Source organism: Balaenoptera musculus, chromosome 10 (assembly GCF_009873245.2).
Source record: "Balaenoptera musculus isolate JJ_BM4_2016_0621 chromosome 10, mBalMus1.pri.v3, whole genome shotgun sequence".
Taxonomy (NCBI): Eukaryota; Metazoa; Chordata; class Mammalia; order Artiodactyla; family Balaenopteridae; genus Balaenoptera; species Balaenoptera musculus.
Genome location: NC_045794.1, coordinates 7,941,328 through 7,967,798, shown reverse-complemented (window position 1 = coordinate 7,967,798; position 26,471 = coordinate 7,941,328). Strand labels below are relative to the sequence as shown.

Sequence of the window (26,471 nt, the reverse complement as noted above, 5' to 3'; positions counted from 1 at the left end):
GACCTCCTGCATTCCTTGGTTTATGGCCTCTTCTTCCATCTTCAATGCCAGCAACACACTATCTTCAAATCTCTCTTATATTCCTGCCTCTCTATTTTAGATCATACTCTCCTTCTAGATTTTCTTGAATCATAAATATCCATTGGTATCTGTTATCCCAGAAAGAATAACTAACTTTTCAAGAAATAATCTATTATGAAAAGATAAGTATATTTAGTCTCTTTATTTGTTACATGTCCCCAGGTTAAATCTCATAAGTAGCTTCCTTTTTTTCTGTTCATTTGAATAGTTATAGGCTATCATTTTACTAAAGCAATATTTATTAACAAAGCATATTTAGAAAGATCGAAAAGCCCATTCACCCAAAGCGAGTCAATACTTCCAAGAAAAAATAAAGAATATGTATTGTAAAATATCTCTTGCTAAAAGTATTTTTATTGCTTAAAAAAATTGAATTCAGGCACTCAAATATGGACAGTGCCTCTAATTCTCCATTTAATCATTGATTTTTATGGGATTGATCATTATATTGGTTTTTCTAGAGCAGGTAGGGTTGTTCCTAATAGCATATCAAAAATCAAGCTGCCTCCTAAGGCAATTTCTTCAAAATCAGTTCCTGTAATAGAGTTTAAATCCTATACAGTATACTGAGTATCTTGAGAGGTGAAATGTGGAGAAGGAAGTGTCTCTCTAAGAAAAAATACACTTCATTTTATTTGATGATAACTATGTAAATGGTTGCTTTTCCATTTGTCTTTGATTTCTAGGAAACTCAGTGTTAAATTTAAGCACTCTAGTGTTTAACCATCTGTTATAGCTTCTTTTTTTAAAAAAAGGGAACTTTATTTTTATTTATTTATTTATTTATTTATTTATTTATTTATTTATTTATTTATTTATTTTTGGCTGCATTGGTTCTTCGTTGCTGCGCATGGTCTTTCTCTAGTTGCGTTGAGCGGGGGCTACTCTTCATTGCGGTGCGTGGGCTTCTCATCGCGGTGGATTCTCTTGATGTGGAGCACGGGCTCTAGGCGCGCGGGCTTCAGTAGTTGTGGCTCATGGGCTCTAGAGCGCAGGCTCGGTAGTTGTGGGGCACAGGCTTAGTTGCTCTGCGGCATGTGGGATCTTCCCAGATCAGGGCTCGAACCCGTGTCCCCTGAATTGGCAGGCGGATTCTTAACCACTGCGCCACCAGGGAAGCCCTGTTATAGCTTCTTAATAAAATTTATTCCTGCCTATGTTTAACCCTGCTTCAGAAATCCAATTTCATATGGTTTCAGTATCATTGTTTCAAATTTATTTTGACCCTGCTGTTTTTGTGTATTTTCACCACAAGCTGCCCTCAGATCTTCTATAGATATAGGAAGGCTACAGTTTTTAAAGAAATTTATGCTACAAATATAAAACAGAACATTTATGAGATTAAGCAGATACATGAATTAAACACTATGTAATTCACACAGAAAGTAACCACTAAGATAAATGCATTGAATTCTTTTATAAAAATCAGAGGCGTACTGTTTTGTACGTGATTATTTGTACCTGTATCTCCGCTCTGTTTTAAATGGCCTGAAGGTAGAGACTATGTTGCATTCTTTGACTTGGCCTCATGCATATGACAAGAACTGTGCTGATTGGATCATAGATAGAGATCATTAAAGGTGTCTAAAAGTTCTTCTCTCTTCTTAATGTCTTTTTTTTTTAATTTAAAAATAGAGACATTCACTAAATGTTCTTTTCTACTTCCGCAGAGGAAATGAACAATTTAACCTACATCTTTAGGGGAAAATGTCATTAGTTCAGCATATATTTATTGAATACTACTGCACGCAAAATGGTATAAATGCAAGTCTTACTTCAGTACGCTCCAAATGTAAATAAGTTAAATAATTTGAGAACCTCTTCTTTATAAAATTGAAACTCTTCCCTCTTCCTAATCTATTATCTTGAACTTTCTTTACTCTCCAGTGAAAGGGGTATTTTCCTTCTCCTTTCAAGTGGAATCAGACATTGCTCCTACAGCCCAGTTGCTTATTTATACTATTTTACCTAATGGAGAAGTTATTGCAGATACTGAGAAACTCGAGATTGAAAACTGTTTTGCCAATAAGGTGGGTGTTTTGTTTAAGCCCAGTCCTTTTCTTCATCTCCCCTTTTGAAGTATGGAAAATAAGGAACTTATGTACATTAAAAGACTGCCATGTAGTGCTCCCAAAACTTTCTGCCAAAGGATCTCTGAAGGAAAGATTGACGCTAAGCCCTGGGAGGTCTAGAGGAGTCATTCAAAGCAGGTGGCCATCAGCACAATTTTTTCTCTTGCTTTATCTGAAAATTCATGTGGAATTCAAAATATATTCTACAATTAACCTTTAATAGTTTTAATTGTGAAATGTTTGTTCCCCAAATTTTCGGTTAAAAATGATGCTTCACAATGATGTCAATTTTATTCTATCATATCCCCCTGACACGCCTCCATGTACTACTGCAGAAATCAGTAATTTATTGTGAGTTAAATTCACTTTGAATTTGAAACAGAACAGGGGTATATGTATGTATCCCATTTTGAGAAACATAGCCTGGGCACTCTAATAATGACTATAGCATAAAAATCTAAGTTGCATATGGGATCTTCTTATATTTCCAAAGAATGCATAGTTGTAATGAGAAGCCTACTGAGATATTAATAAGCTTTATCCCAACAGAATTTTCTGTGTAATCTTAACATTAACAATCAAATAGGATCCACAGACTTCAGATATATTTTTTAAAATATACCTACAAGGACTCTAACATGAGCTTTATGAAGATTAAAACAACATGCATTTACAGGAAGTGAACATTTCTGCAATGAGAATTATATTTAGATTTTCCTTTTTAACATGCAATGATCTAAGAAACTACACAGTGGATTCTGAATAAATTTTCAACTCCATCTTAGTAAAGAATGCTGTTAAACCTGGACAGGTGTCCAAGAGCATCATTTGTGTTCTGTTTGGATGTTCTGTGTGTTTCATATAAACCTAGAAGAGACTTTTGTTTCGAGCTCCAATGTCTTTATTGCTAATCATGGGTAGTTAGTTTTTTGTTAAACCTTGGAATGGCCATCTTATGCTACAGCTTTCAGCACACTTTACTCATCTCAGCAGTGGTTTCACTCTGGTGCAAAAACATGTGACAGCTTCTGTGTCATATCATAAAACTTCCACATAGAAGCAAAAGTCCATGGACATTATATTCAATCACTTCACATCAAATATCTTTTCACTTATCATTGATCAGAGATGGAGCTAAGCTATGATAAATATAGATGAAGATTTTTGCAGTATTCAGAAGAAAGTTGACTATGTGTTTAAAAGTTAGAGAGTTATTAAAGTTAACAATTAAGGACCCTAGAAGTGAGACATCCTGACAGGGTGATGAGCAGAGTAAAAAGTGGGTTGAGAATGTGAGGAAAGATCCAGGTCAGTCTGAGACCTGTGTTTCTTTAAACCAATATACTTTAAATAATTTTTTGACCTTTGTTGGGAAGAGGAAACCTGTTTTCTATTCACCACCCATATACCACTTTCTTACTTTAATAATGACAGATTTATTATACACATTAAAGACTATGTAACAGTTTCAATTGTCTGTTATTCCTAACTGGAAATAATTATTCATTAAGGATAACATTGATTAATGTGGATAGGTACAGGCTCTCAAAATACGCCTTAAAGTTCTTTTCTGGTTCTCATATCAGTAGAACATTTTACATTTTCAAGCATATCCATTTCTTGGTTAGAAGTATTTTCAGTGATTATAATCTCAAATAACTCACTTGTTCATTTGGTATGGACATTCACAGACATATTTTAATGAACTTAAATTTTCTAAAAATAAAAACAAACATATTTAAAACAGAATTCTCCAAAAGCAGTGTTTTCATAATATACTGAACTATAGAGATGAATACTACTGCACCTTGAGGATAAATCAATTAATTTTTTTCATATATGTCATATGATATACATGAATCCAAAGTGTTACATTAATTCAGTAGACCACATAGCAGATTATCATAGTTAAATTCAGCAATCCAAGTCAAATATTATTTAACAGAATGTACTATTTCATTCCAGTCCAAATCAGCTTTCAGTTCAAGAACGTGGAAGCTTAACAGATGCTACTGCAGTGACTAAATTCCAAATTATTTTATAATTTACTCAAGATTCTACTCAAAAAATTCTAACATAAACATAAGGAACCAATAGATTCACTTACAGATGAATTTCTACTGGCCAAACCAGTCAAATCTCTGAAAAAAATTACGCACAATTTTTCATTATTTTGTAGTTCTTATTCTTTATTCACAGTCCTTTGAATATTGTCAATGAATTAACTCTTAGGATGCATATTAGATGTTTAGTTTTTTTAATTAATGAGTAAATTCCTGATCCTGATAAACAGTACTACACCACTTTAGAATGCCAGGTGATTAACAGGGCCAACTGAAGGAGACTTCATTGGCTGGTCTTAGAGGTGGAATAGGATTTTTCACAGCCCCGTGCAAACTACACACATTCATCACAAAAACACTGCGTGGAGATAGGTATGTATCTTTGTTAGCGTGTGCATTCCAGTTCCCACTCAAGGTTCTCTTTTACTGTGATCAAAATCAATTTATATTTCACTGGTTATAAAAAGAGTGGGAAACCTGAGTTAACCGAACCACATTTCCAGTTTATTCCAGAGATGGTTAACTGGTAGTTGCCAGGCAGATTCATCTCTTAACCCTTCTCTAACATGGATGAAGAGAAAGGAAGTGTGGAAAGGACTAGTCCTACCCTGGGGTAGAAGAGAGTTTTAAGATTGTAACAATTAGAAGATTTGTGGCTATAATCATATCCTCTTTACAGGTAAATTTGAGCTTCTCTTCAGCCCAGGGCCTGCCAGCCTCAGATACCAACCTGAAGGTCACAGCCGCTGCTTACTCCCTCTGTGCCCTCCGTGCAGTGGACCAGAGTGTCCTGCTAATGAAGCCTGAAGCTGAGGTCTCACCTCAGTCAGTGAGTCCCATTTCAGTCTTGCGTATCAGAAAATGCACACATGATATGACTATTTTTGGAAGCTGGAAGTTATAACTGCAAAGGACAAGTTCTTCAGAGTGTCAGGCATAGTGTAGTAAGTCACATATGAGTTTGGATTCAATTCAGTTCCAAAAAAGACATTGCACAAGGTGCTTCACACAGATCATCTTACTTCATTCTCTGCTATAACATATCAAAGAGTGAGCAGTCTCGTTCACTACTACATTCCCTGTGCCTAGCACAGTCTTTACATGTAAAAGATGCTCAAAACATTTATTTTTTTTTTGTTTTTTGGCAGTGGGGGAGGGCCACGCTGCATGGCTTGCGGGATCCTAGCTCCCTGACCAGGGATTGAACCCATGCACTCGGTAGTGAGAGCGTGGAGTCCTAACCACTGGACCGCCAGGGAAGTCCCTCAACACATTTTTAATGAACAAATAAATGAATAATAATTCCTTAACGTGGATATTATTACCTTAATTTTATGAATGAAGAAAACACAGCCAGGATAAATTAAGCAACTATAGAAAGAACATGCCAAAAATATATTTTAAAGGTGGGATTTGAACCAAATTTTATTCAATGTCATGTCTAACACACCACAATTCAAGATAGTATGTGAAATGCCAGGTTTTTAAGTCTTCTCTAAAAAGCAGGCACTTACTCATTGGTTTTAAGTACGGACAAAAGAGAGTTTCCATTCACACTTGTCTTTTAAAGATGTTTCTTATAATGAAGAACTTCCAAAAGGGCCCAATAGTTTACAGTCTTCGTTGTCCATTTATTTATTTAACGAATATCCCCTGCGTCTGGACTATGGGATAGATACTGCTCCAGGAATAGGAGTTCTTATGGTGAACAATTAGATGTGGTCTTTGACCATTTTAGACGTATAGTCTTGTGAGTTATTGAACAAGCAAGCAACAAAAACATATAAACATATAATAGTTCTGAATTTTGATAAGTATCATTTAAGGAATAAACAGGATGTTGAGCTAAAGAAAAGAGTTGAACAATTTTTGATACAGTGATTAGTGATTAGCGGTGTCTTCTTAGATCGTCAGATAATGGACGGGCAGGGGTAGGCATGGCAAAGAATGAAAGCAGCGTGCCTGAAGGTCTTGCAGTCAGAATAAGTCTGCAGTGTTCAAAGAGGAAAAGGTAATGACCTTATACGTAGTGGTGAGAGAAGAGGATGGTAGAGGTGGTAGGCGGAATGGAAAGTAAAGAAGGTCATGACAAGCGCTGTGAGCTTGCCGTGGAGTTAGGAGTTGACAGCAAATGTAGTGGTAAATCACTGAGGAGTTTTAAGCAGGGGAGTGATTTAGTGATTTAGATTTATCTAGTAAGAAGATCTTGTTTGCCGCTCAGGGTATGGGAGCAAGAATGGAAACAGTTAGGAGGCTATTGTAGTAGCGTAGATAAGAGATGACAGCAGGTCTGCAGGGAGTCACTGTGTGTTTAATGAACACTATATGACTGAGCAGGTAGCCTCGTGCAAGGCTCTGGGCAAAAACTGAACTGGAATGGATTTATTTCTAGGTTACCCCGTACCTAGTTTTTTTCCAAGTTAAACTTGGTCTTAAAATAGTAGACTTAAAAAAAAAACAAACTGGTAAGAACTTAATCATATAAAATGGGAAAAGGGAATGAATTAAGTATTTACAGAGGTTGTTTCTGGGTGATGGGTATGAATGACTTTTATTCTTTCATTATGTTTCTCTGTACTGTCCACATTTTTGCTTTCTTTTAAAAGTAGGCGTTTGGGCTGGGAGACAAAGAGACTTGAGTTTTATACTTACTCAGCCAAAATGGGCTCTGAGTCTTTGATCAATTAATTTGATATCTTTCTGTATTAATTTCTTTTGTACAAGAAGAGGATTAGGATCCATAACCCTTAATATCTCCCCATGATTTCTGTGTCACTTTTTATAATGTTGGTATGGGAGTGTTAAATAAGCACCATGATCTCTTAAACTCCAGATTGAACATTATCACACTCAAAATAAAATAAAATAAAATAAAATAGAGTTTTTCCTTTGTTCTATTTCACAGGTCTATGATTTGCTACCAGTAAAGAGCAGCCTTAGTGTTAGATATGGAGGTTCCGTGAATGAAGATGGGGAAAAATGCATCAATGCAGAAGATATAACTCACAATGGAATCATTTACACACCAAAGCAGGTCCTGAGTGATGATGATGTTTACAGTATCTTTGAGGTAATTCTTCTTCCTAAAAACATAACCAAATTTGATTTCTGAGTCTTTGTTAAGATGGAGAACAAATGGATTTCTAAGCTCTAAAATCTGATCTTCCTCCCACTCACCAAAAAAAAACCCTACGATTAACAGAAAAATATTGAAATCTCAGAGACATAGAGAACTTTGTATACGCACAGAGAGTCAATCATGAACTTCTCTGGCACTTTAAACAGCAAGGGGTATACTTTTAGGGCCACAACTTTAACCAGGTTGATCCCAAAGCTAGTTATCACTGTCGTATTCCCCTCTCAGTGATTCTCAGAGATTCCAATATGTGAGAAAAACAAAATTTCCCATAGCACCTCTGACACCCTTGGAAAGGTGAGTACCCTATTGGCAGCCATTATAACAGTCATTTTCACAATAAATAAATGATTGAGTAAATGACTGAATACACAAAGTACATTACTTCAGCCAACACCTTCTGTGCAGTAAAATTTCAGGAAAACTGAAAGTAGCTGTTCATAAAGAAAAGATTTACAAAACTTGGAGTAGAAACGTTAGCATGCCTTAGGTACGTTAGCTCAAATGTGTATCTTTAATTAGGCAGAGTTATGAAAAGGAAGTTTATCCAGGTTGTGAGATTAAATCTTATCTCTACCAAAAAGGACTGAAAACTCTCATTATACCTTGAGGAAAGCATACATCAGCTTAGCTGATGAGGTCTGCAGCTTAGCTGAGAACAATTTAAACCTCCCTCTTCTGGAGCCTTCAGAATCACAAATCAGACGGTGGTAGAGGGAGAAAAACAAGACTCGGTTTATCAGCTAACTGCAGCATCTTTAAACATTTCTTTCTGACTTCTTTCTCCCCATTCCATATCACTGCCACCACTGACAACTGTGCTTCAGAGTCCTACAGTTTTCCGAGTACTCTGAGATAGGACAGCAAGTAGTATTTAACTGTGACTAACATCAAAGAAAGAGGAAGCTTAGAACAGGGGGGCTCTAGGAATCAGGCTGCTGTGGACATCTGCGGTTGTGTTTTGCATGCAGAGATTCAGGATACTTAAAAGACAGTGAGAAAGAAAAAAGGAAAGGATAAATCACAAAAGGGATGAGTTGAACATAGATATTCAGGCCCAGGAATATTTTCCGATAAAACATAGACAAAACAAAGTGTACTGACTGTGAAGAAAAATCCCCAGGACTTCCCTGGTGGCACAGTGGTTAAGAATCCACCTGTCAACACAGCGGACACGGGTTCGAGCCCTGGTAGGGGAAGATACCACATGCCAACGGAGCAACTAAGCCCGTGCGCCACCACTACTGAGCCTGTGCTCTAGAGCCTGACAGCCACAACTACTGAAGCCTGCGCGCCTAGAGCCTGTGCTCTGCAACAAGAGAAGCCACTGCAATGAGGAGCCCGCGCACCGCAACTAAGAGTAGCCCCCGCTCGCAGCAACTAGAGAGAGCCTGCGCACAGCAACGAAGACCCAACGCAGCCAAAAATAAATAAATAAATAAATTTATTTATTTATTTATTTAAAAAAAAAAAAATCTCCAACATGCAACCCTACAAATTCAAATGAAAAGAAACAAATATTACTCTCTGCCACAAAGTTAATGTTTGGTTTTGGGGGGGAAAGGAAGGAAAGAAAAACATCCAAAATTAAAATACTCAAGTTTCTTGGAGGCACAAGATAATTAAAGAGGCATCAGCACACAGGAGACGAAGTTCAGAAATAGGAATCAGAAGTGGAGCCTAATCCCAACTCGCATTCACTAACTGGATGATCTGGGCTTTCTGTGACTCCATTTTCATATTTATAAAATACCCCTCTTCTCCATTGTGTGGGATTTTCATGATGATCCTATGAGCTATATGTACAATAATAGTAAAAGTATAATACAAATGTAAGGAAATATTCTAGTCTCCACACTGGATTGCCAGTATGCTTTAATAATTATTTTTCCTCCAGTCTGTAGGATTAAATATTTTTACCAACTCAAAAATCCACAAGCCACATTTTTGTCAGCTGTTTCAGCCATATCCAGGAGCACCTATGATCTACGCAGGAGGTAAGGGTGAGAATTATTTATCTGCTAAAATAATAGAAGAAAAGTGATGCTTTGCTGCGTTGGGTTGGGATAAAAAGCCATTTTTTAAAGTACTGAATGTTGTGACTCTGCAGCAACTTCTTGGTAAATTTTCTTCATATAACATTTTTCCCCGGAAAATATAATTTTTAAGCCATTATTATTTCTTTCCCTCTCTCTCTCTGTCTCTCATCCAAATCAAATGCTTTTTTGTCATAGTCTTCAATAGTCTTGGTACTTTAAATCCCCTTTACCCACTGTGGCTTCAATACCTAAATTAGTCAGGATAAGATAAATTATATTGCAGTAACAAACAAACCCCCACGTCTCAGAGGCTAAGCATATAACAGTTTATTTTTTCCTTTCACAAACACTGCTTGTGAGTCCAGTAGCTGTTCAGAACACCTCCTGACCAGTCATTGTCAGGGAGGTTCATTGGGCTTTCATCTTGTGACTCCATCTCCAATGTGCCTTTCAAGGTTACTACCACGGGGAAGAAGGAATAGATTTGCACATGACTTTTATGGCCAGCAGTGGAAGTGGCATATATCTCATTGCCCTACCTGCAAGGGATCCTGAGAAATGTGAAGGATTATATAGATATTGTTTGCCTCTGTCATATTCTTTTATGGAAATCAAAGTGATTTTGACATATTGAACAAAATAGAATAATTCAGCTTTTGGTGAATATACTTAGTCTCTTTGTGTGTCTCAAGTATACCTAGAAAAGAGGAAAAGTTGAAACGATTCTAGCTCTGACTATTTTCTTTTCTGCTGCTAACAGGCCTAGAGAAGTGTCTAGAGGCATGCTGGGATGGCTACTAATCCTATTTTCTAATAAGAAATTTGGTGGTATAAAGTGTTTTTTAAAAATAAATTAAACACATTTAATACAGAAGAAATTATTTGCCTAGGAAGACAAAGAGTAAAGTTATGAAAGCAGAGGAATGAATAAGAATATTCCCTCCACAGAAACAAATTCATGTAGTAAAAAAAAAACAACAACAAGTTTTCATCATACCTTTATCTGGTATGACACATATAACTTTGAAAATTTGCAGACTCAGGGACTTTCCTGGCTGTCCAGTGATTAAGACTCTGTGCTTCCACTGAAGGGGGCACAGGTTCGATCTGCGGTTGGGGAACTAAGGATCCCACATGCCACGTGGTGTGGCAAAAAAAAACAAAAAAAATTTGCAGACTCATTTAACATTTTTGAGGCTCAGTTGAAAGTCAGAATGACAACACCAAAGTCACTGAGGTATCATGAGCATAAATTTAAAAAAATATAATCATGATTCCATATAACAGTGTTTTTTGGTTAAAAAAACTAAAAAACATTATTATTACTTTATTTTCACATCCCTCTTAATACCAAGTGTATTATTTTCTTTTCAATCTTAAGTGAAAACATGTAGGTGGAATGATCCAGAAAAACCTGAAAACAAAGTACCATCATTACATTCTTATCACAGATACTCTGTAACACTCTAGACAAATTTTACATTTGGTATTCGTCACCTATCCATTCTTTCCTTTTCCTGTTCAGTTACATCACCTTAGTCCTGTCCTTCATTGTTTCATAACCAAAGTACTAAAAAGCCATCATAATTTACCTTCCTTGCCTTCCGTCTTCTCCACTTCAATCCAGCCTCTATACCATGAAAGGCGCATCACCCTTCAACATTGCTTCTGTCATGTCACTTATTTCTCAGACATAATCGCTACTTCCAGAATTCATAGGTCATCATATTTAAGGTTTTAAAAGAGCATGTTCAATGCTATTATTTTATGTATGTTTATATTTATATATTTATACATACTATCTTTATATGTCTTCTGATCTCTGGCAGGTCACTTTTTTTTTTAATTAATTTTTATTGGAGTATAGTTGCTTTTATCACTTTTTAAAATCAACCTAACTCCTGCCTCCTTAACAGATCTAATTTATTTGTCCCAACCTTCATGGTGTTTTATTATATAATTACACCTACTATTTACTCAGCTATGTTAAACGTGCCCGCCCCCACCCGGAGATAGACATTCTACTCCTGAGGGGTAAGTTTTTTGTTATCCCTTTGGAGCATTGCTTCTGACATCTGTGTACATACATGTGTAGCTGTTTCCTTGGAATGCCTTCTTCATTCCCCTCTGATTCTCATCTTTTCATGGTCTTCTTAAGTTCTGCTTTGTAAAAGTCTTTTCTGGCCAATCTAAAGTTTATTTTCTGTCCTTTATTGAGTCTCTGTTGTCTATAACCCATACTTTACTATATTATTGTTTATGTCTTCATATCTTATTAACTGTTAAAAAAAATTCCTGAAATCCTCTTGTTGTAGCTACTATCAATTCCTCTTGTTTGATTCTCACTGCAAATGGAGAACATGTGATCATCCCGTCAGGGTATAAGCAGTATTTCGTGTTTTAAATTACTCTTTATTTTTGCCTTCACCAGTTGAAAACTCAGCTTAGGGAGAGCTACATTTGTTTTCACTTCTAGAGAAAAATACAGTTACCTTTAAACCATTTGATGAAGCAATAGGATTTAGCCTTCCAATAGGACACATAGATGAGTGAACAAAGAAACCAGTAGGTTAAATTGTTGTAATAACAAACATTCCCTGAGCATATGACCTTATTCTACTTGATAAATAAGGCAGCTGTAAGAAATTAAGGATAAAATTGAGGCTTATGTTGGGCCCTGCGTGTTTTCTCTCCACAGGTCAAGCGGGTCCAATAGGTCCAGTAGGCTCTGCTCTAGCACGTGGAAATTCAGGGATAGTTTATCCAATGGTAGGGAGAGAAAACTCTCCAGCTGTGGAAGTGAAAGAGACAGTCCGGAAGTATTTCCCTGAGACCTGGATCTGGGACTTGGTGGCACTCGAGTAAGTTGTGTGTTGCCCAGAATTGAGTTCATAAAAGGATCTGAATCCTCCTCTGTGATGCTGGTGTGATCATTGATTCCTGATCCTTTCCGTTCCACTCCACTCTTTTCTGGTAGTTGTTTAGATTCATAGTTCATTTATCTCATAGCTAAACAATGCAGTTTTCTTTTTCTAATTTGGTCCTGAGATACTTAAAATAACAGAAAGTAGGAAGCTACCCTCGACCCTAAAAAGAAAAAAAAAAAAAAAACTTTCAGAGACCTCATTAACGAGCGCCAAACTTTATATCAAGTTTAACATGTATCACACTAAGTTTTCATGCTCTAGGATCAGCTGTGGTCCTTGCTAAAGAGGGGACTCACTGACTCTCCTCCTCTTTTTCCCCTCCCTAGTGTATCGGGTGGAAGTGAGTTGGCAGTGAAGGTCCCTGACACCATCACGGAGTGGAAGGCTGGCGCGCTCTGCTTGTCTGGAACTGCAGGGCTCGGTCTCTCCCCCACCATCTCTCTTACAGCCTTCCAGCCCTTCTTCCTGGAACTCACTCTTCCCTACTCTGTGGTTCGAGGAGAGGCCTTCACACTCAAAGCCACTGCATTCAGCTATGTGTCCCGTTGCATCCGGGTAAGGGCACTTCTCGGCGTAAGCAAAAGTAGAAGGAAGGAACAAAATCACCATTCATTACCTAGATTTCCCAGGTAATCTCCTAGTAAGTCATAATTGAACATGATGTAGCCTAATTTTAGAATGGAATAAGTACTAAGAACAAAGCTCCCCAACAGGTCTGAGGTGGTAAGGTTATATTTATTCAGGACTCTGCATTATTTGTGTACTCCTAAATTCAGATATTACTTCCCCCTGATTATTTTTTCACTCTAACTAAAGAAAATATCTCTTCCTTGTGTTGGCACAAGCCTAAATCCTGAGTATTTATCCTGATTCCTGTCAGTTTTTCAAAGTCCTTATGGCAAACATCTAAACTAAAAAATATTTGACAGGATTTACCTTGTTTGAACAGCTTCTCAAAGCCTCTCAATTAGTATGCATTGTCCCTTTAAGCTTCTTCCCCCTGTTACTGACCTTTTGCCTGTGTTCTTTCTCAAATTTGTGGGTGGGAATGGGGGACAGGTCAGCGTGCAGTTGGAGGTCTCTCCAGCCTTCTTGGCCATCCCAGTAGAGAAGAATGAAGAATCTCACTGTGTCTGTGGAAATAAGCAGAAAACTGTGTCCTGGGCTGTTACCCCAAAGTCACTGGGTGAGTGGTAAAGTTGTTCACAAATCCTAATTCTTATGTTGTAATGATTTGCTTTCCATTCCCACTCAGATACATGTTTTTTTATCCTCCTTTGACAATGATCGATTGAAAGAAAACCATTATAAATATTGGAGAGGCTTAAAAAGAAACCATTCAATATAGAATCACTGTTTAACTCCTTAAGAATCTTATTCCCCAGGAAAGGTGAATTTCACAGCTACTGCAGAAGCCCTGCAGTCTCAGGAACTGTGTGACAATGAGGTGCCCCACGTCCCAGCACTTGGACAGAAGGACACCGTAGTCAAGCCCTTATTAGTTGAGGTATGCGGGTCTACTTTCTCTGAGTCTCAGAGGCCTTATTATGTAAATCACATTATCTAATAGGTATGCAACAGTGACATTTCATTCCCAAGAATATGAATATGTCCACAACTCAAGTTTTCACTAACAGTTTCTCTCCTAAAGTGATTGCTTTTTCTCTATCACTATCTACATTCACTATCACTTTTCTTTTTGATTTTTTTTCTTTCAATACAAAGCCTGAAGGAATAGAAAAGGAGGAAACTTTCAACACACTTCTTTGTGCTTCAGGTAAGTGTCAAAAAATAGATAAAATTCTTTTGTTAAGCCACTTGCCAAAGTATATAGTTGTGAAATGTTCTTTGGGGCATGTTTCCTCTGGGGGGAATAAAAGGAAACAAGTATACTATCCCATGTGCAAATCAAAGGACATTTGAATGGAGAACAATCTTTTCCTGATGAAGACATAGAGAAGTTAAGAGACTCACCTAAAAGCTCTTGGCTAATAATGAAGACTAAAGCTGATGACTATAAGACAGGATTCTTTCCAATACACCTGTGCTTCCCAAACTTCTTCCAACACAGTTTTCAGACTATTGAAATATCTTTGTGGCACTAGTACTATTGGTTATTCTGTTAATAGTTGAAGTGTACTCATGTTTTTATTTAAACAAGTTATTTTAAGAAGAACTTTAGGTCATTAACATATATAGAAAACCAATCTTTTTCTATTACACTTAAAACTACCATTTAAATATTCACACAGTCATTAAAAAATTACTATTAAAATATTCAACTCTGCACTATCTAAAATCATCTAGAGAACAGCGCTTAGTCTACAGATCTCTTCTCTTCTCTCTATAAGTATCCTCTGATAATCTCATCTAGTCACAGAACTTCAGTAACAACTTTGTACCAGAGACCACAAAATGTACATCTTTGATCCACACCTCTTTCCTGAACTCAGACTCATGTATTCAACTGCTCACTTATCATCTGCATGTCTAAGCCTGGAGGTCTAAGAGGTATCTCAAAACTAGCATGTTCAAAACTGAACCCCTGCTTAGTCCCCACAAGCCTGCTCCTCCTACAATTTTCTCCATCTCAGATGATGGAAATTCCATTCCTCTACTTGCTGGAGATAAAAAATTTTGGAGTCGTCCATTATTATGTCCTTTCTCTTCTACTCCACACCCAATCCATTCCCAAATCTAGCTGGTTGAACCTTTAAATATATCTGAAATCTGTCCACTTCTCATCATGTCCACTCTTACTCTAGACCGTCCTCTCTTGGACCAACTCAGTCACCTCCTAACTGGACTCCTGGTCATCTCCCCCTGTTCCTATACAACAAGAGGGATCATTTAAAGCATATTTCAGATCATGCCCCTCCTCTGTTCAAAATCTTCCACGAGTCTCCCTTATCCCTCAAAGTTCAAGACTACGTCTCCAGCATCACCTACAAAGCCTTTCTATCCTCATGACTTCATATCCTGTTACCCTCTCCCCTAGTCACCCTGCTCCTCCTAATCTAATCCTAATCACACTGTTCTCCTAATCTGATTTTAGAACACACCCAGCATGCTCTAATCTCTGGAGTCTTTTCACATTTTGTTCCTTCTTCCTGCAAGTCTCTTCCCCTAGGTATCTATAAATTTTACTCCCTGACTTACTTAGTCTCAGTCACCTATGATTTTTTAATCAATGAGCTTTATCATTGGGAACCTTCTCCCCACACCCTGCACTTCCTGATTTGCCTTGCCTCACTAGCTCACCCATATAAGCACTTACTCTGCTTTATTTTTTTCTATAGAACTTACCAGTATCTATCACACTAAATATTTATTTGTTATTTTATTACTCCCATCAAAATGAAAACTCTAGGATGTCGGGAAACTTCTTTTGAAAATTGCTATATCATTGCACTTAAAACAGAATCTGGTACATAGCACGCACTTAATACATATTTATGGAGTGAATATGATTTTTTTACAACCACCAGCTATGGTAGAAATGAACATAAACAATGAAGAGAAAGAAATAAATATAAGGTATACGCTTATAAGGAAATCTATAGAAGTTTAACACAAATATATATGATTAATATGAACTTCACTGTGAGATGAATTGTGGCTTTAGGAGAAACTTGGATTGCATCAAAGAGATTATATAATTACCAAGAGAAATGAGATGTTGGATCTTGATCATATAGATGAAAAAATTCAAACAAAACTAGAACGTTTCTCTCATTTTTCCCTCCCTTATATATATTTGTCTTGTTTCATTAGAAACTGGAGAACCTGAAAAGTTGTCACTAAAACTTCCTTCAAATGTGGTTGAAGGCTCTGCCAGGGCAACACATTCAGTTTTGGGTGAGTCTCCCAGCCCGAAAGAAGCAGTTGTCCATCCCCATAATTCTAGTGCATGGGGCCTCACCAATCCCTTACTAATGAAGTCCCTGAGTCTAGGCGTTGGATTGAGAGAAAGAGCACCAAGCTAAGGACTGCACTGTTGAATAGATGTTGTGCTACATCTTATACCTTGATACACTCTGAAAAGTAAAAAGGGTCATCTCTTTGTGCCCTCATCTTCAAGAGACTGGCTAGGTAGTGATACTTCCTAATAGATTTTAAAATAATTGTTTTTTACCAGATCTGTGGCTCATCACAAAGATGTATCCTACCATTCAGATTTTTTCCTATTTTTTCCATCCTTGAACTATCTACTTTATTGTTCCCGCATTTCTCTTTCCTTTCTATTTCTTGTTTTCCTTCACCTCTTATGCTTTCTTTTCCTCCCCTTTACATATGATTTGACTTCTCACTTAGTAATCTGTCTTCTTATCCCAACGTAAATCAGCTCTGAGTTCCTCTGATTTTTTTTTTTATATATCTTTCATTCCCCAGGTGATATACTAGGCTCTGCAATGCAAAATCTTCAGAATCTTCTCCAGATGCCTTATGGTTGTGGAGAGCAGAATATGGTCCTTTTTGCCCCTAACATCTATGTTCTGAAGTATTTGAATGAGACAGGACTGCTGACAGAGAAGATCAAGTCCAAAGCCATCAGCCACCTCACCAGTGGTGAGAGAATACCCCAAAAGGAAAAACATTAACTGATTCCCTAAATATCTCCTCCAGTGAACTCAAGTCAACATCCCTTTGATTAAGATTTAATAATTATTGTTGCTGTGATATCCAACAAGTTGTCCCACTATACAACCAGGAAATTCGATGGTATTATCAAGTCTTGGAGACTTCGTAGTAACATAGTAGTTTCCCTGTGACACCTCAACAAGTTTTGAGGAAAACCCTGATTCATTCTCCAATGTCTCTGCTATTTCATAAATCTATGTAAACTTCCTCTTCAGGTTACCAAAGACAGTTGAATTATAAGCACAGCGATGGTTCTTACAGCACCTTTGGGGATCGTCATAGTAGAAGTCAGGGAAACACTTGGTAAGATAATTATTTCCATATGCTCTCTGTAGATCCACAATATTTCAGAATTCTGGAAATAGCTATTCTCTGATACCTGGAGTTCATGCATAGAAATTTATCTTTTTTTTTTTTCTTAATTGGAGTATAATTGCTTTACAATGGTGTGTTAGTTTCTGCTTTATAACAAAGTGAATCAACTATACATATACATATATCCCCATATCTCCTCCCTCTTGAGTCTCCTTTCCACCCTCCCTATCCCACCCCTCTAGGTGGTCACAAAGCACTGAGCTGATCTCCCTGTGCTATGCGCCACTAGCATAGATAGCTTCCCACTAGCTATCTATTTTACATTTGGTAGTGTATATATGTCCATACCGCTCTCACTTCATCCCAGCTTACCCTTCCCACTCCCCGTGTCCCCAGGTCCATTCTCTACATCTGCGTCTTTATTCCTGTCCTGCCCCTAGGTTCTTCAGAGCCATTTTTTTTTTTTTTTTAGATTCCATATATATGTTAGCATACGGTATTTGCTTTTCTCTTTCTGACATACTTCACTCTTTATGACAGACTCTAGGTCCATCCATCTCACTACAAATAACTCAATTTCGTTTCTTTTTATGGCTGAGTAATATTCCATTGTATATATGTGCCACATCTTCTTTATGCATTTATCTGTCGACGGACACTTAGGTTGTTTCTATGTCCTGGCTATTGTAAATAGAGCTGCAATGAACAATGTGGTACATGATTCTCTTTGAATTATGGTTTTCTCAGGGTATATGCCCAGTAGTGGGATAGCTGCATTGTATGGTAGTTCTATTTTTTAGCTTTTTAAGGAACCTCCATACTGTTCTCCATAGTGGCTGTATCAATTTACATTCCCACCAACAGTGCAAGAGGGTTCCCTTTTCTCTACACCCTCTCCAGCATTTATTGTTTGTAGATTTTTTGATGATGGCCATTCTGACCGGTGTGAGGTGATACCTCATTGTAGTTTTGATTTGCATTTCTCTAATGATTAGTGATGTTGAGCATTCTTTCATGTGTTTGTTGTCAATCAGTATATCTTCTTTGGAGAAATGTCTATTTAGGTCTTCTGCCCATTTTGTTATCCTTTAAAAACTCCTATGTGTGTCATCACTAGTGGAGGATCTCACCATTTCATCTATGAAAGCTCACTGTTCTGACAGTATAGTAAATAGCAGTAAAGTAAGGATCCCCCAAAACGGAAATAGAAGGCAGAAAGTGTCATAATGTGAAATGATAGAGGAAGAAGCTTCTACATTAAGGGAGGAGAGGAGGGGAAGGACAGAAAGAGACTGTGATGTAGTAAAATCATTCAGAAAATGGCAATTTTGGTGGTGGGAAGGCACCACATTTTACACATTTCACATTTTATGAGAAAAAAAAGTGAAAAGTATCGACTCTGGGGAAACCCATCAAGTTGAGAGATTTTAAAACAGATTCAGAAGTTTGCTGGACAAATAAGAGTATATTCAGTATTCAAGTATCATTTCGCCACCAATTTTCTCCACGGAATTGTGAAGCTACCTGGAGGCAGTTGCACACAGTGAGCTTTAAAAGTGAGATGGTCCTCAGGTCTCCATCTCTTCCTTGCTGGACAGGCTCACTGCATTTGTATTCAAGTCCTTCGCTCAAGCCCAGTCATACATCTTTGTGGAGGACTCGCACATCATGAACTCCCTTACCTGGCTCTCACAGAAGCAAAAGGAAAATGGTTGTTTCCAGCGCTCTGGATCATTGTTAAACAATGCTATTAAGGTGACGCCTTTACATTTGTTCTGGGCCCTGAGGACAGTGGCATGTAGGCGCTACGATGCTCCTATTGATTCCTCAAGTCCTGGTGACATAGCTCTGAGAAGGACAGCAGACTCTAAAGCTTCTGAAACCTAGCAATAAAGTAGTTGTTTTGTATTGAAAGAAAATAACATGCCCCAAAAGCTCCAGTACATTACTAAAAGTGAGAGAAAGTGATTTGGGACAGATTTAAGAATTTTAGGGTGAAAGAGGAAGAGGAAAAATCAATAATACTGCCCAAGGAAAGATGCTTTCTGGTGAAGATGGCCAAGGGGAAAATTAGAGTTAGCTGATTCTGGCTGATGAATACTGGAGTGTTTGAGTGTCTCTGCCTCTGATCCTTACAGGGTGGGGTAGACGATGAGGTGACGCTTTCTGCCTACATCACCATTGCTCTGCTGGAGATGCCACTGCCTGTCACTGTATGTACTACCACACTCCCTGGACCTCCCTCACAAATGTAAGGAATAAAACTTGTGGAACTAGGAATCTCTGAGGAAAATGAGTTGTGATTTTCATGTTATTTAATATTAGTATACTTCACTAGAGCATAATGGATGACAGATCCTTTGGGAAGCTGCAAAGAAAATTACCCTCTGGTCAGACTGTGATGTTGCACAGGCACATCGGGGCATTTAATCTAGGGTTAGCCTGGAGACAGTTCGTTAGCCTGGTTCTATCTTAAGGTCCATCTTCTTTATAGCACCCAGTTGTCCGCAATGCTCTATTCTGCCTGGAAAGGGCCTGGGAATCTACTTCAGAGACCCAAGGAAGTCTTGTCTATACCAAGGCATTATTGGCCTATGCCTTTGCTCTAGCAGGAAACCAGGCCAAACGAAGTGAGCTGCTTGAATCACTAGACAAAGAGGCTGTAAAAGAAGGTAAGAGCTGCTACCGCAAAAGTGACTTCCAAAAATCACCAGTGATCAAAGGGAGATGACCTATTAAATTCACACATACCATGCTTATATTATATTCTATCCATTATATTATTATAAGAAGAAGATGATGATTTATTATTGACCTAACACTTAAGTTCTCTAGGTGACATGGGTCATTTTATCCATTCACACATTATAGACTTTAAACAGCCCAGCTTCTAATATCACACAAGTATGTAACAGACACAAAGACACAATGTGATTTGCTAGAACCTCAATTTACTTTCATGGCAAAGATTTGCTTGATTGGTGATTACTTAATACTTTCACTTCCTGTATGTCCATTCACTAGGTGAGCTCTAATTATAATGATCAGTCATGAATTAGGTTTTGAAAATGTTCTCTAAGCTTAAGATTGTATCCTTTTTTATCTCAAAGAGGACTCCATCCACTGGCAACGTCCTGGGAAACCTCAAGAAGTTAATGCACTCTATTATCAACCCCGGGCTCCTTCTGTTGAAGTGGAGATGACAGCTTACACTCTCCTTGCCTATCTTACTGCCCAGCCTGCCCCATCTTCAGAAGACCTGTCTGTGGCTACACGGATTGTGAAATGGATCACCAAGCAACAAAACCCCAGTGGGGGTTTCTCCTCCACTCAGGTCTGTGAAGAGACTCTAGGAAGAAAAATAAATATACTAATACCCATGTAGACACAACCACATTCTAGGAGTTGAATAACTGAATAATGTTTCTAATTTATACTTTGTCTATTCCTCCATCACCAGAAAGGTTCCAGCCTCATTATTTTATATATGGATTATTTCTCTGTCCTCTGCACAATCTCTCATATTTTCTCTCCTTAGTGGATCCTCATCCATAAAGTCGATCAACCTTCCTAAAGCAATGTTTTCATAACGTTACTTCCCTTGGGGACTTCCCTGGTGGTCCAGTGCTTAAGACTCCGCGCTTCCACTGCAGGGGGCGCAGCTTCGATCCCTGGTCAAGGAACTAAGATCCCTCACGCTGCGTGGCATGGCCAAAAGGCTGATCCCTTCGCTTTTTCTGGAATTGGCTCACTCTTTTCCATGTCTTTACTACAACAACATTTCCCTCCCTGGTACTGCCTGATGCCTCTCTTCTGTCTTTATAAACCTTTCTCATTATTCAGAGATAATCTTATTTCTCACCTTCTTCACAGCCTTTTCTTATTATGCTAGATCCAATTTCTTCTCCATTCTCTGAATTTTTCCAACATATGTTGTTATATAAATTTATAATTATTGAAATATCCTCTACTTTATGTCAAATATTTGAGCCTCATTCCCATATGTACATTGTAAACTACTTGAACAAGGAAACTTCATTTCCCCCAAAGTACCTAGAATAGTTCATGATTAATAACCAGGTCTGAATTGACTTGAAATCCAGTTAATGAACTGTGTTTATGACTAAATAACTCTGAGAACAGTGTTGATACGGTTTACATCTGGTATGATTTTGTCACCTTCCTCTCCTGTGCTTTCTGAACCCATCTTTTTTCAGGATACAGTGGTAGCTCTCCAAGCGCTCTCCAAGTACGGAGCAGCAACTTTCACTAAAAGGGAGAAAGCAGCTACAGTCACCATCAAGTCTTCAGAGACCTTCTCCGAAGAATTCCAAGTAGATGAAGGCAATCGCCTATTGCTGCAGGAGGTCACTTTGCCAGAGGTTCCAGGGGAGTACAGCATGGCAGTGTCAGGGTCGGGATGTGTGTACCTCCAGGTGAGACTGCCAGGGTTCAGGGGATGCCACAAATGGGAGAACAAGTCTCAAGAATTCGATTTGAACTTCAAAATAGAAAAAGAAACGTGTCCTAAGGGGAGGTATAAATCACGTAGAAGAGACAGACTATTTGAGTGCAAAAATAAAGGATTTTTTTCCAATTTGTTTTAGACATCCCTGAGATATAATATCCTGCCCAAGAAAGAAGGAAAATCTCCCTTTACTCTGAAAGTTGATACTCTCCCCAAGAATTGTGATGGAGTCAATGCTCACAAGAAAGTCCAGATTCTCATCAACATTAGGTAAATCCTAAACCACTATGAGACATTTTGTAGAATATGGTGAAATAGATTTTCTTGTGCAGGGGATCTTCATTGTCCAAGGTCATACATAATAAACAAGAAATTCTTGCAATAGTTATTTAAAAGAAAATTTTCTTCACTCTTACTGAAAAGGCTTAGCATTGAGAATATGATGTTACCATACCTGCAGAGTATGCATTCATAATGAGTTTTCCAAACAACTATAGCAGAAGAAAATCGAGTAGATGGCAAAGCTGAGTGGTAGCCAGGGATAAGGAACAGTAGAAATAAAAGAGGAGAGACTTTTGTCTTGAATGAATTCCAAAGAATTTTGTTTGACTGCCTTGTCCCTATGCCTTGACTTCATAGTTATACTGGGGAACGACCCAGCTCCAACATGGTCATTGTTGATGTGAAGATGGTATCAGGCTTCATACCTGTGAAAGCATCAGTGAAAAAGGTAAACCCTAAGTTTTTTACAGATAGCAAAGTCATGGCAAATGCTGTCAATTTTATTGTGTTGATTCAGTTCTCCAAGAGATTTATTCCCTCAAACTTGTTTCTCTAGTGTGTGTTTCCATCATTTTAAAAGTGGGCCTCCTAGCTATGTGGTCTCAACTATAAGATATAAATCATTAAACATGGCTAATAATGTTCCAGCAGGCCCTGAGACTTCTAGAAATGTGTAGTGCATTGAATTATCTTCCAACTATGTACAAAAAGAAAAAGGGAGACTGTATCGTATGTAAGCATATACATATATTCTTTTTTTTATATAGTTGGAAGATAATTCCCTCTCTAAATAGATGATAGATAGATAGATAGATAAGGAGGGTTTAATAAATATTACTTTTATTATTTGTATTATTATTACTATTATTCTTGAAGAAATCAAGATTAGTGTTTGGATGTCTCTGAGAAGCCATTTAGAACATAAATACCTGTAAACTGCCTCAGCCTGAAAGTTCGTCATCCCATATCTTTGGCCTTTCCTCTTGGTCAACAGCTCCAAGAAAGGCCTCAGATTCAAAGGACTGAAGTGAGCACCAACCATGTCCTGATTTACTTTGAAGAGGTAAGATTCTCTGCGATTCTGCTAGATCCGGGAGAACCACTACAGATTCTAACAAACCAACCCAGGTTCCAAAGAGTGTATTTCGCCTACACAACTTCTCATATTATAAAACTCCCCGGTATAGCATTCATGAATTGTGGGGAAAGAAAATAGCTACAGAGGGAAATGAAGCTGGGCCAGGTCAACAAAGCTCAATTTACTACATTTGACTGTCCATAGAATCGTCTTTTTGCCTTTCTTTTATCTGTCATTGAGTGTATTATGCAAGTCTTAAAACCTCTCGTTCTTTTCATAGGTTTTGGTACGGAGGACAGCATAAGTACAGGGTTTGATACTATCTTAAGAAAAGAGTAACTGTTAATCTTTGATTCCAATTCAGTTTTCCTGTCTCTCCAGCTAACCCATCAAAGCTTGAGTTTCTCCTTCTCAGTGGAACAAGACATCCCAATAAAGAATTTAAAACCAGCTACCGTAAAGGCCTATGATTATTATGAGACAGGTGAGTGGGATTCAGACATGCTGAGCCTTGAAAGGAAAAAGATGACTAACTAGGGCAGGGTCACCTTAACTGAAAGAAACTCTACAATCTTTCACTGGAAGAAAGAGTTGAGTTTATGATCACAGGATAATCATATTCCTGTATATTAATCTGTCTTATGCCCCCAAACAAGTATTAGAATCATTCTTATAAATTGATCATAAAGCAATAAGGGGATCTATTTTTTCTAAATTCCCCATGACGTTGTTTTTTCTGGACTGAATTATTCCAGAAAGAAAAGAAGGGTAGCAATAACTAAGAATGTGCTATATGAGACCCAAAATTTGATCTATTTTTGACTTGGGCCTCAGTTAGTTTCACAAATTTTGGGAAACTTTGTATATAATATGTCAGGAAATTCTTCCATTTGCTCATGACTTTGAACTAGAAACTTACCAGCATCTTAGCATGCTGGTAGTGTTCAAACTTTACTCTTTCTTAGAAAAGAAAAGGTTCAGAGAGGAACGTACAACTCCAATAAGAAAAACATAGTTGTGAAAAAGGGCTATACAGTGTCCTATAGAAAGACAGTTATCCATTTGTGAAATCTGTCCCTCAACTTTATGTCCAAGCCCAATTTTCTCTTACTCCTCACTAAGCAATCCCAAAAGGCTTAGTACAGAAGTAAATCCTTTTATTGGCTCTGTAACTGTGCTTTATACTTTCTTTTGTAGCTTACACACTTTATTTACAACTAACCATTCATGTGCTTATTACTGAATGTCTTCACTCTGTCTCGTCATTTTTGCATTTCAGAGGAATTCACCATTGAAGAGTACAGTGTTCCCTGCAGTGCTGGTAAAGTATAAACAGTAAAATCTAATGCCAACAAAAAGAAAATAAATAAAATATGTGTTGTCTGTGTAAAGCTGCTTCTTGAGCATATCCTTACCATATTATAAAACTCCTTGGTAAATCATTTATGAATTGAACTATCTCAAATGTATTATAGAATTTCACAGTAGAAAAAAAATGCAAGTAAAATATAATTACTGGTGTCTGGGTTGACTTGTTTGAAGATGAATCCAGGAATTTGCCACATATAAAAGGGAAATCATCTAATATTTAGTTTATGTTTCTATACTCAGTGGTGATATATTTATTACCCATGGCCTTTCTGGGATGTTTCTAAACTTATACTAGTTAAAGTCAGGAAACTGTTCACTATAAATTATCCATATGACACAGCACAAGAGATGTGATCTACAAGACCTTCCTTTAGGCTGATTGACAGTGTTCATCTTTGACAATACAACACTTGCTGTGAGACCTTCCACTTTCCACTTTAAAACATGAAAAAACTGAGAACAACCTTATCATTAAAAATAATTAAACTTATTAAGTTCAAATATTTATAATTAAAATATGAAAAATTATTCCTGTATTAGATCACAAAATTTCCCTAATACTTCTAACGTTTCTTCTACTGTTTAGAATCTGAACATGGAAATGCTTGAAGATGGAAACTTACAAACTTCATCAGATGAACTTCTCCAGAAACGAAGAACAAAGACTTATCAGGAGAGAAGATAGTGGGAGAAAGAAGGGACGGGAATTGGAAGTACATGAAATTTGTGTGTCGAATAAATTTGACATTTACAACTCTATCTTTTCTTTTGTTCTTTACCAATGTTATATTTCCCTTCTGAAATACATATCCATTCTCCACAGTGTTTTTTCTTGGTTGTAGGTCCTTCCCTTTCATCACTTTAAGTATATCATGCCACTCCCTTCTGGCTTGTAGAGTTTCTGCTGAGAAATCAGCTGTTAACCTTATGGGAGTTCCCTTGTATGTTATTTGTCGTTTTTCCCTTGCTGCTTTCAATAATTTTTCTTTGTCTTTCATTTTTGTCAGTTTGGTTACTGTGTGTCTTGGCATATTTCTCCTTGGTTCTATCCTGTATGGGACTCTCTGCGCTTCCTGGACTTGGGTGGCTATTTCCTTTCCCATGTTAGGGAAGTTTTCGACTATAATCTCTTCAGATATTTTCTTGGGTCCTTTATCTGTCTCTTCTCCTTCTGGGACCCCTTTAATGCAAATGTTGTTGCGTTTAATGTTGTCCCAGAGGTCTCTTAAGCTGTCTTCAGTTCTTTTCATTCTTTTTTCTTTATTCTGTTCCGTGGCAGTGAATTCCACCATTCGGTCTTCCAGGTCACTTATCCGTTCTTCTGCCTCAGTTATTCTGCTATTGATTCCTTCTAGTGTATTTTTCATTTCAGTTACTGTGTTGTTCATCTCTGTTTGTTTGTTCTTTAATTATTCTTCTAGATCTTTGTTAAACATTTCTTGCATCTTCTCGATCTTTGCCTCCATTCTTTTGCCAAGGTCCTGGATCACCTTCTCTATCATTATTCTGAATTCTTTTTCTGGAAGGTTGCCTATCTCCACTTCATTTAGTTGTTTTTCTGGGGTTTTATCTTGTTCCTTCATCTGGTACACAGCCCTCTGCCTTTTCATCTTGTCTATCTTTCTGTGAGGCAACCCAACACTAGAGCAGCCTACCTGGGCTCTTTGGTGGGGCTAAAGGCGGACTCTGGGAGGGCTCACGCCAAGGAGTACTTCCCAGAACTTCTGCTGCCAGTGTCCTTGTCCCCACGGTAAGCCACAGCCACCGCCTGCTTCTGCAGGAGACCCTCCAACACTAGCAGGTAGGTCTGGTTCAGTCTCCCCTGGGGTCACTGCTCCTTCCCCTGGGTCCCGATGTGCACACTACTTTGTGTGTGCCCTCCAAGAGTGGAGTCTCTGTTTCCCCCAGTCCTGCAATCAAATCCCACTAGCCTTCGAAGTCTGATTCTCTGGGAATTCCTCCTCCCATTGCCGGACCCCCAGGTTGGGAACCTGACAT

The 26,471-nt window shown here is 37.8% G+C and overlaps 1 protein-coding gene across 2 annotated transcripts in view; it reads left to right on the top strand.

Annotated features, from left to right (window-relative positions):
* LOC118901786 (pregnancy zone protein-like) overlaps positions 1-25,232 on the top strand; it is a 41,126-nt gene extending 15,894 nt beyond the window's left edge. For both annotated transcript variants that reach the window (XM_036865381.1, XM_036865382.1), the window contains 23 exons: positions 1,969-2,111; positions 4,896-5,045; positions 7,122-7,286; positions 9,250-9,349; positions 12,090-12,252; positions 12,645-12,873; positions 13,378-13,504; positions 13,704-13,825; positions 14,044-14,095; positions 16,093-16,176; positions 16,711-16,887; positions 17,175-17,262; positions 18,873-19,029; positions 19,413-19,487; positions 19,769-19,946; positions 20,385-20,608; positions 21,492-21,710; positions 21,882-22,012; positions 22,382-22,472; positions 23,019-23,087; positions 23,484-23,586; positions 24,382-24,423; positions 25,060-25,232. In XM_036865381.1, coding sequence (XP_036721276.1) covers positions 1,969-2,111; positions 4,896-5,045; positions 7,122-7,286; positions 9,250-9,349; positions 12,090-12,252; positions 12,645-12,873; positions 13,378-13,504; positions 13,704-13,825; positions 14,044-14,095; positions 16,093-16,176; positions 16,711-16,887; positions 17,175-17,262; positions 18,873-19,029; positions 19,413-19,487; positions 19,769-19,946; positions 20,385-20,608; positions 21,492-21,710; positions 21,882-22,012; positions 22,382-22,472; positions 23,019-23,087; positions 23,484-23,586; positions 24,382-24,423; positions 25,060-25,082 — 2,912 coding nt within the window. In that variant the 3' untranslated portion in view covers positions 25,083-25,232. The remainder of the gene's footprint in view (positions 1-1,968; positions 2,112-4,895; positions 5,046-7,121; positions 7,287-9,249; positions 9,350-12,089; positions 12,253-12,644; positions 12,874-13,377; positions 13,505-13,703; positions 13,826-14,043; positions 14,096-16,092; positions 16,177-16,710; positions 16,888-17,174; positions 17,263-18,872; positions 19,030-19,412; positions 19,488-19,768; positions 19,947-20,384; positions 20,609-21,491; positions 21,711-21,881; positions 22,013-22,381; positions 22,473-23,018; positions 23,088-23,483; positions 23,587-24,381; positions 24,424-25,059) is intronic.
* The last annotated feature ends 1,239 nt before the right edge of the window (positions 25,233-26,471 follow it).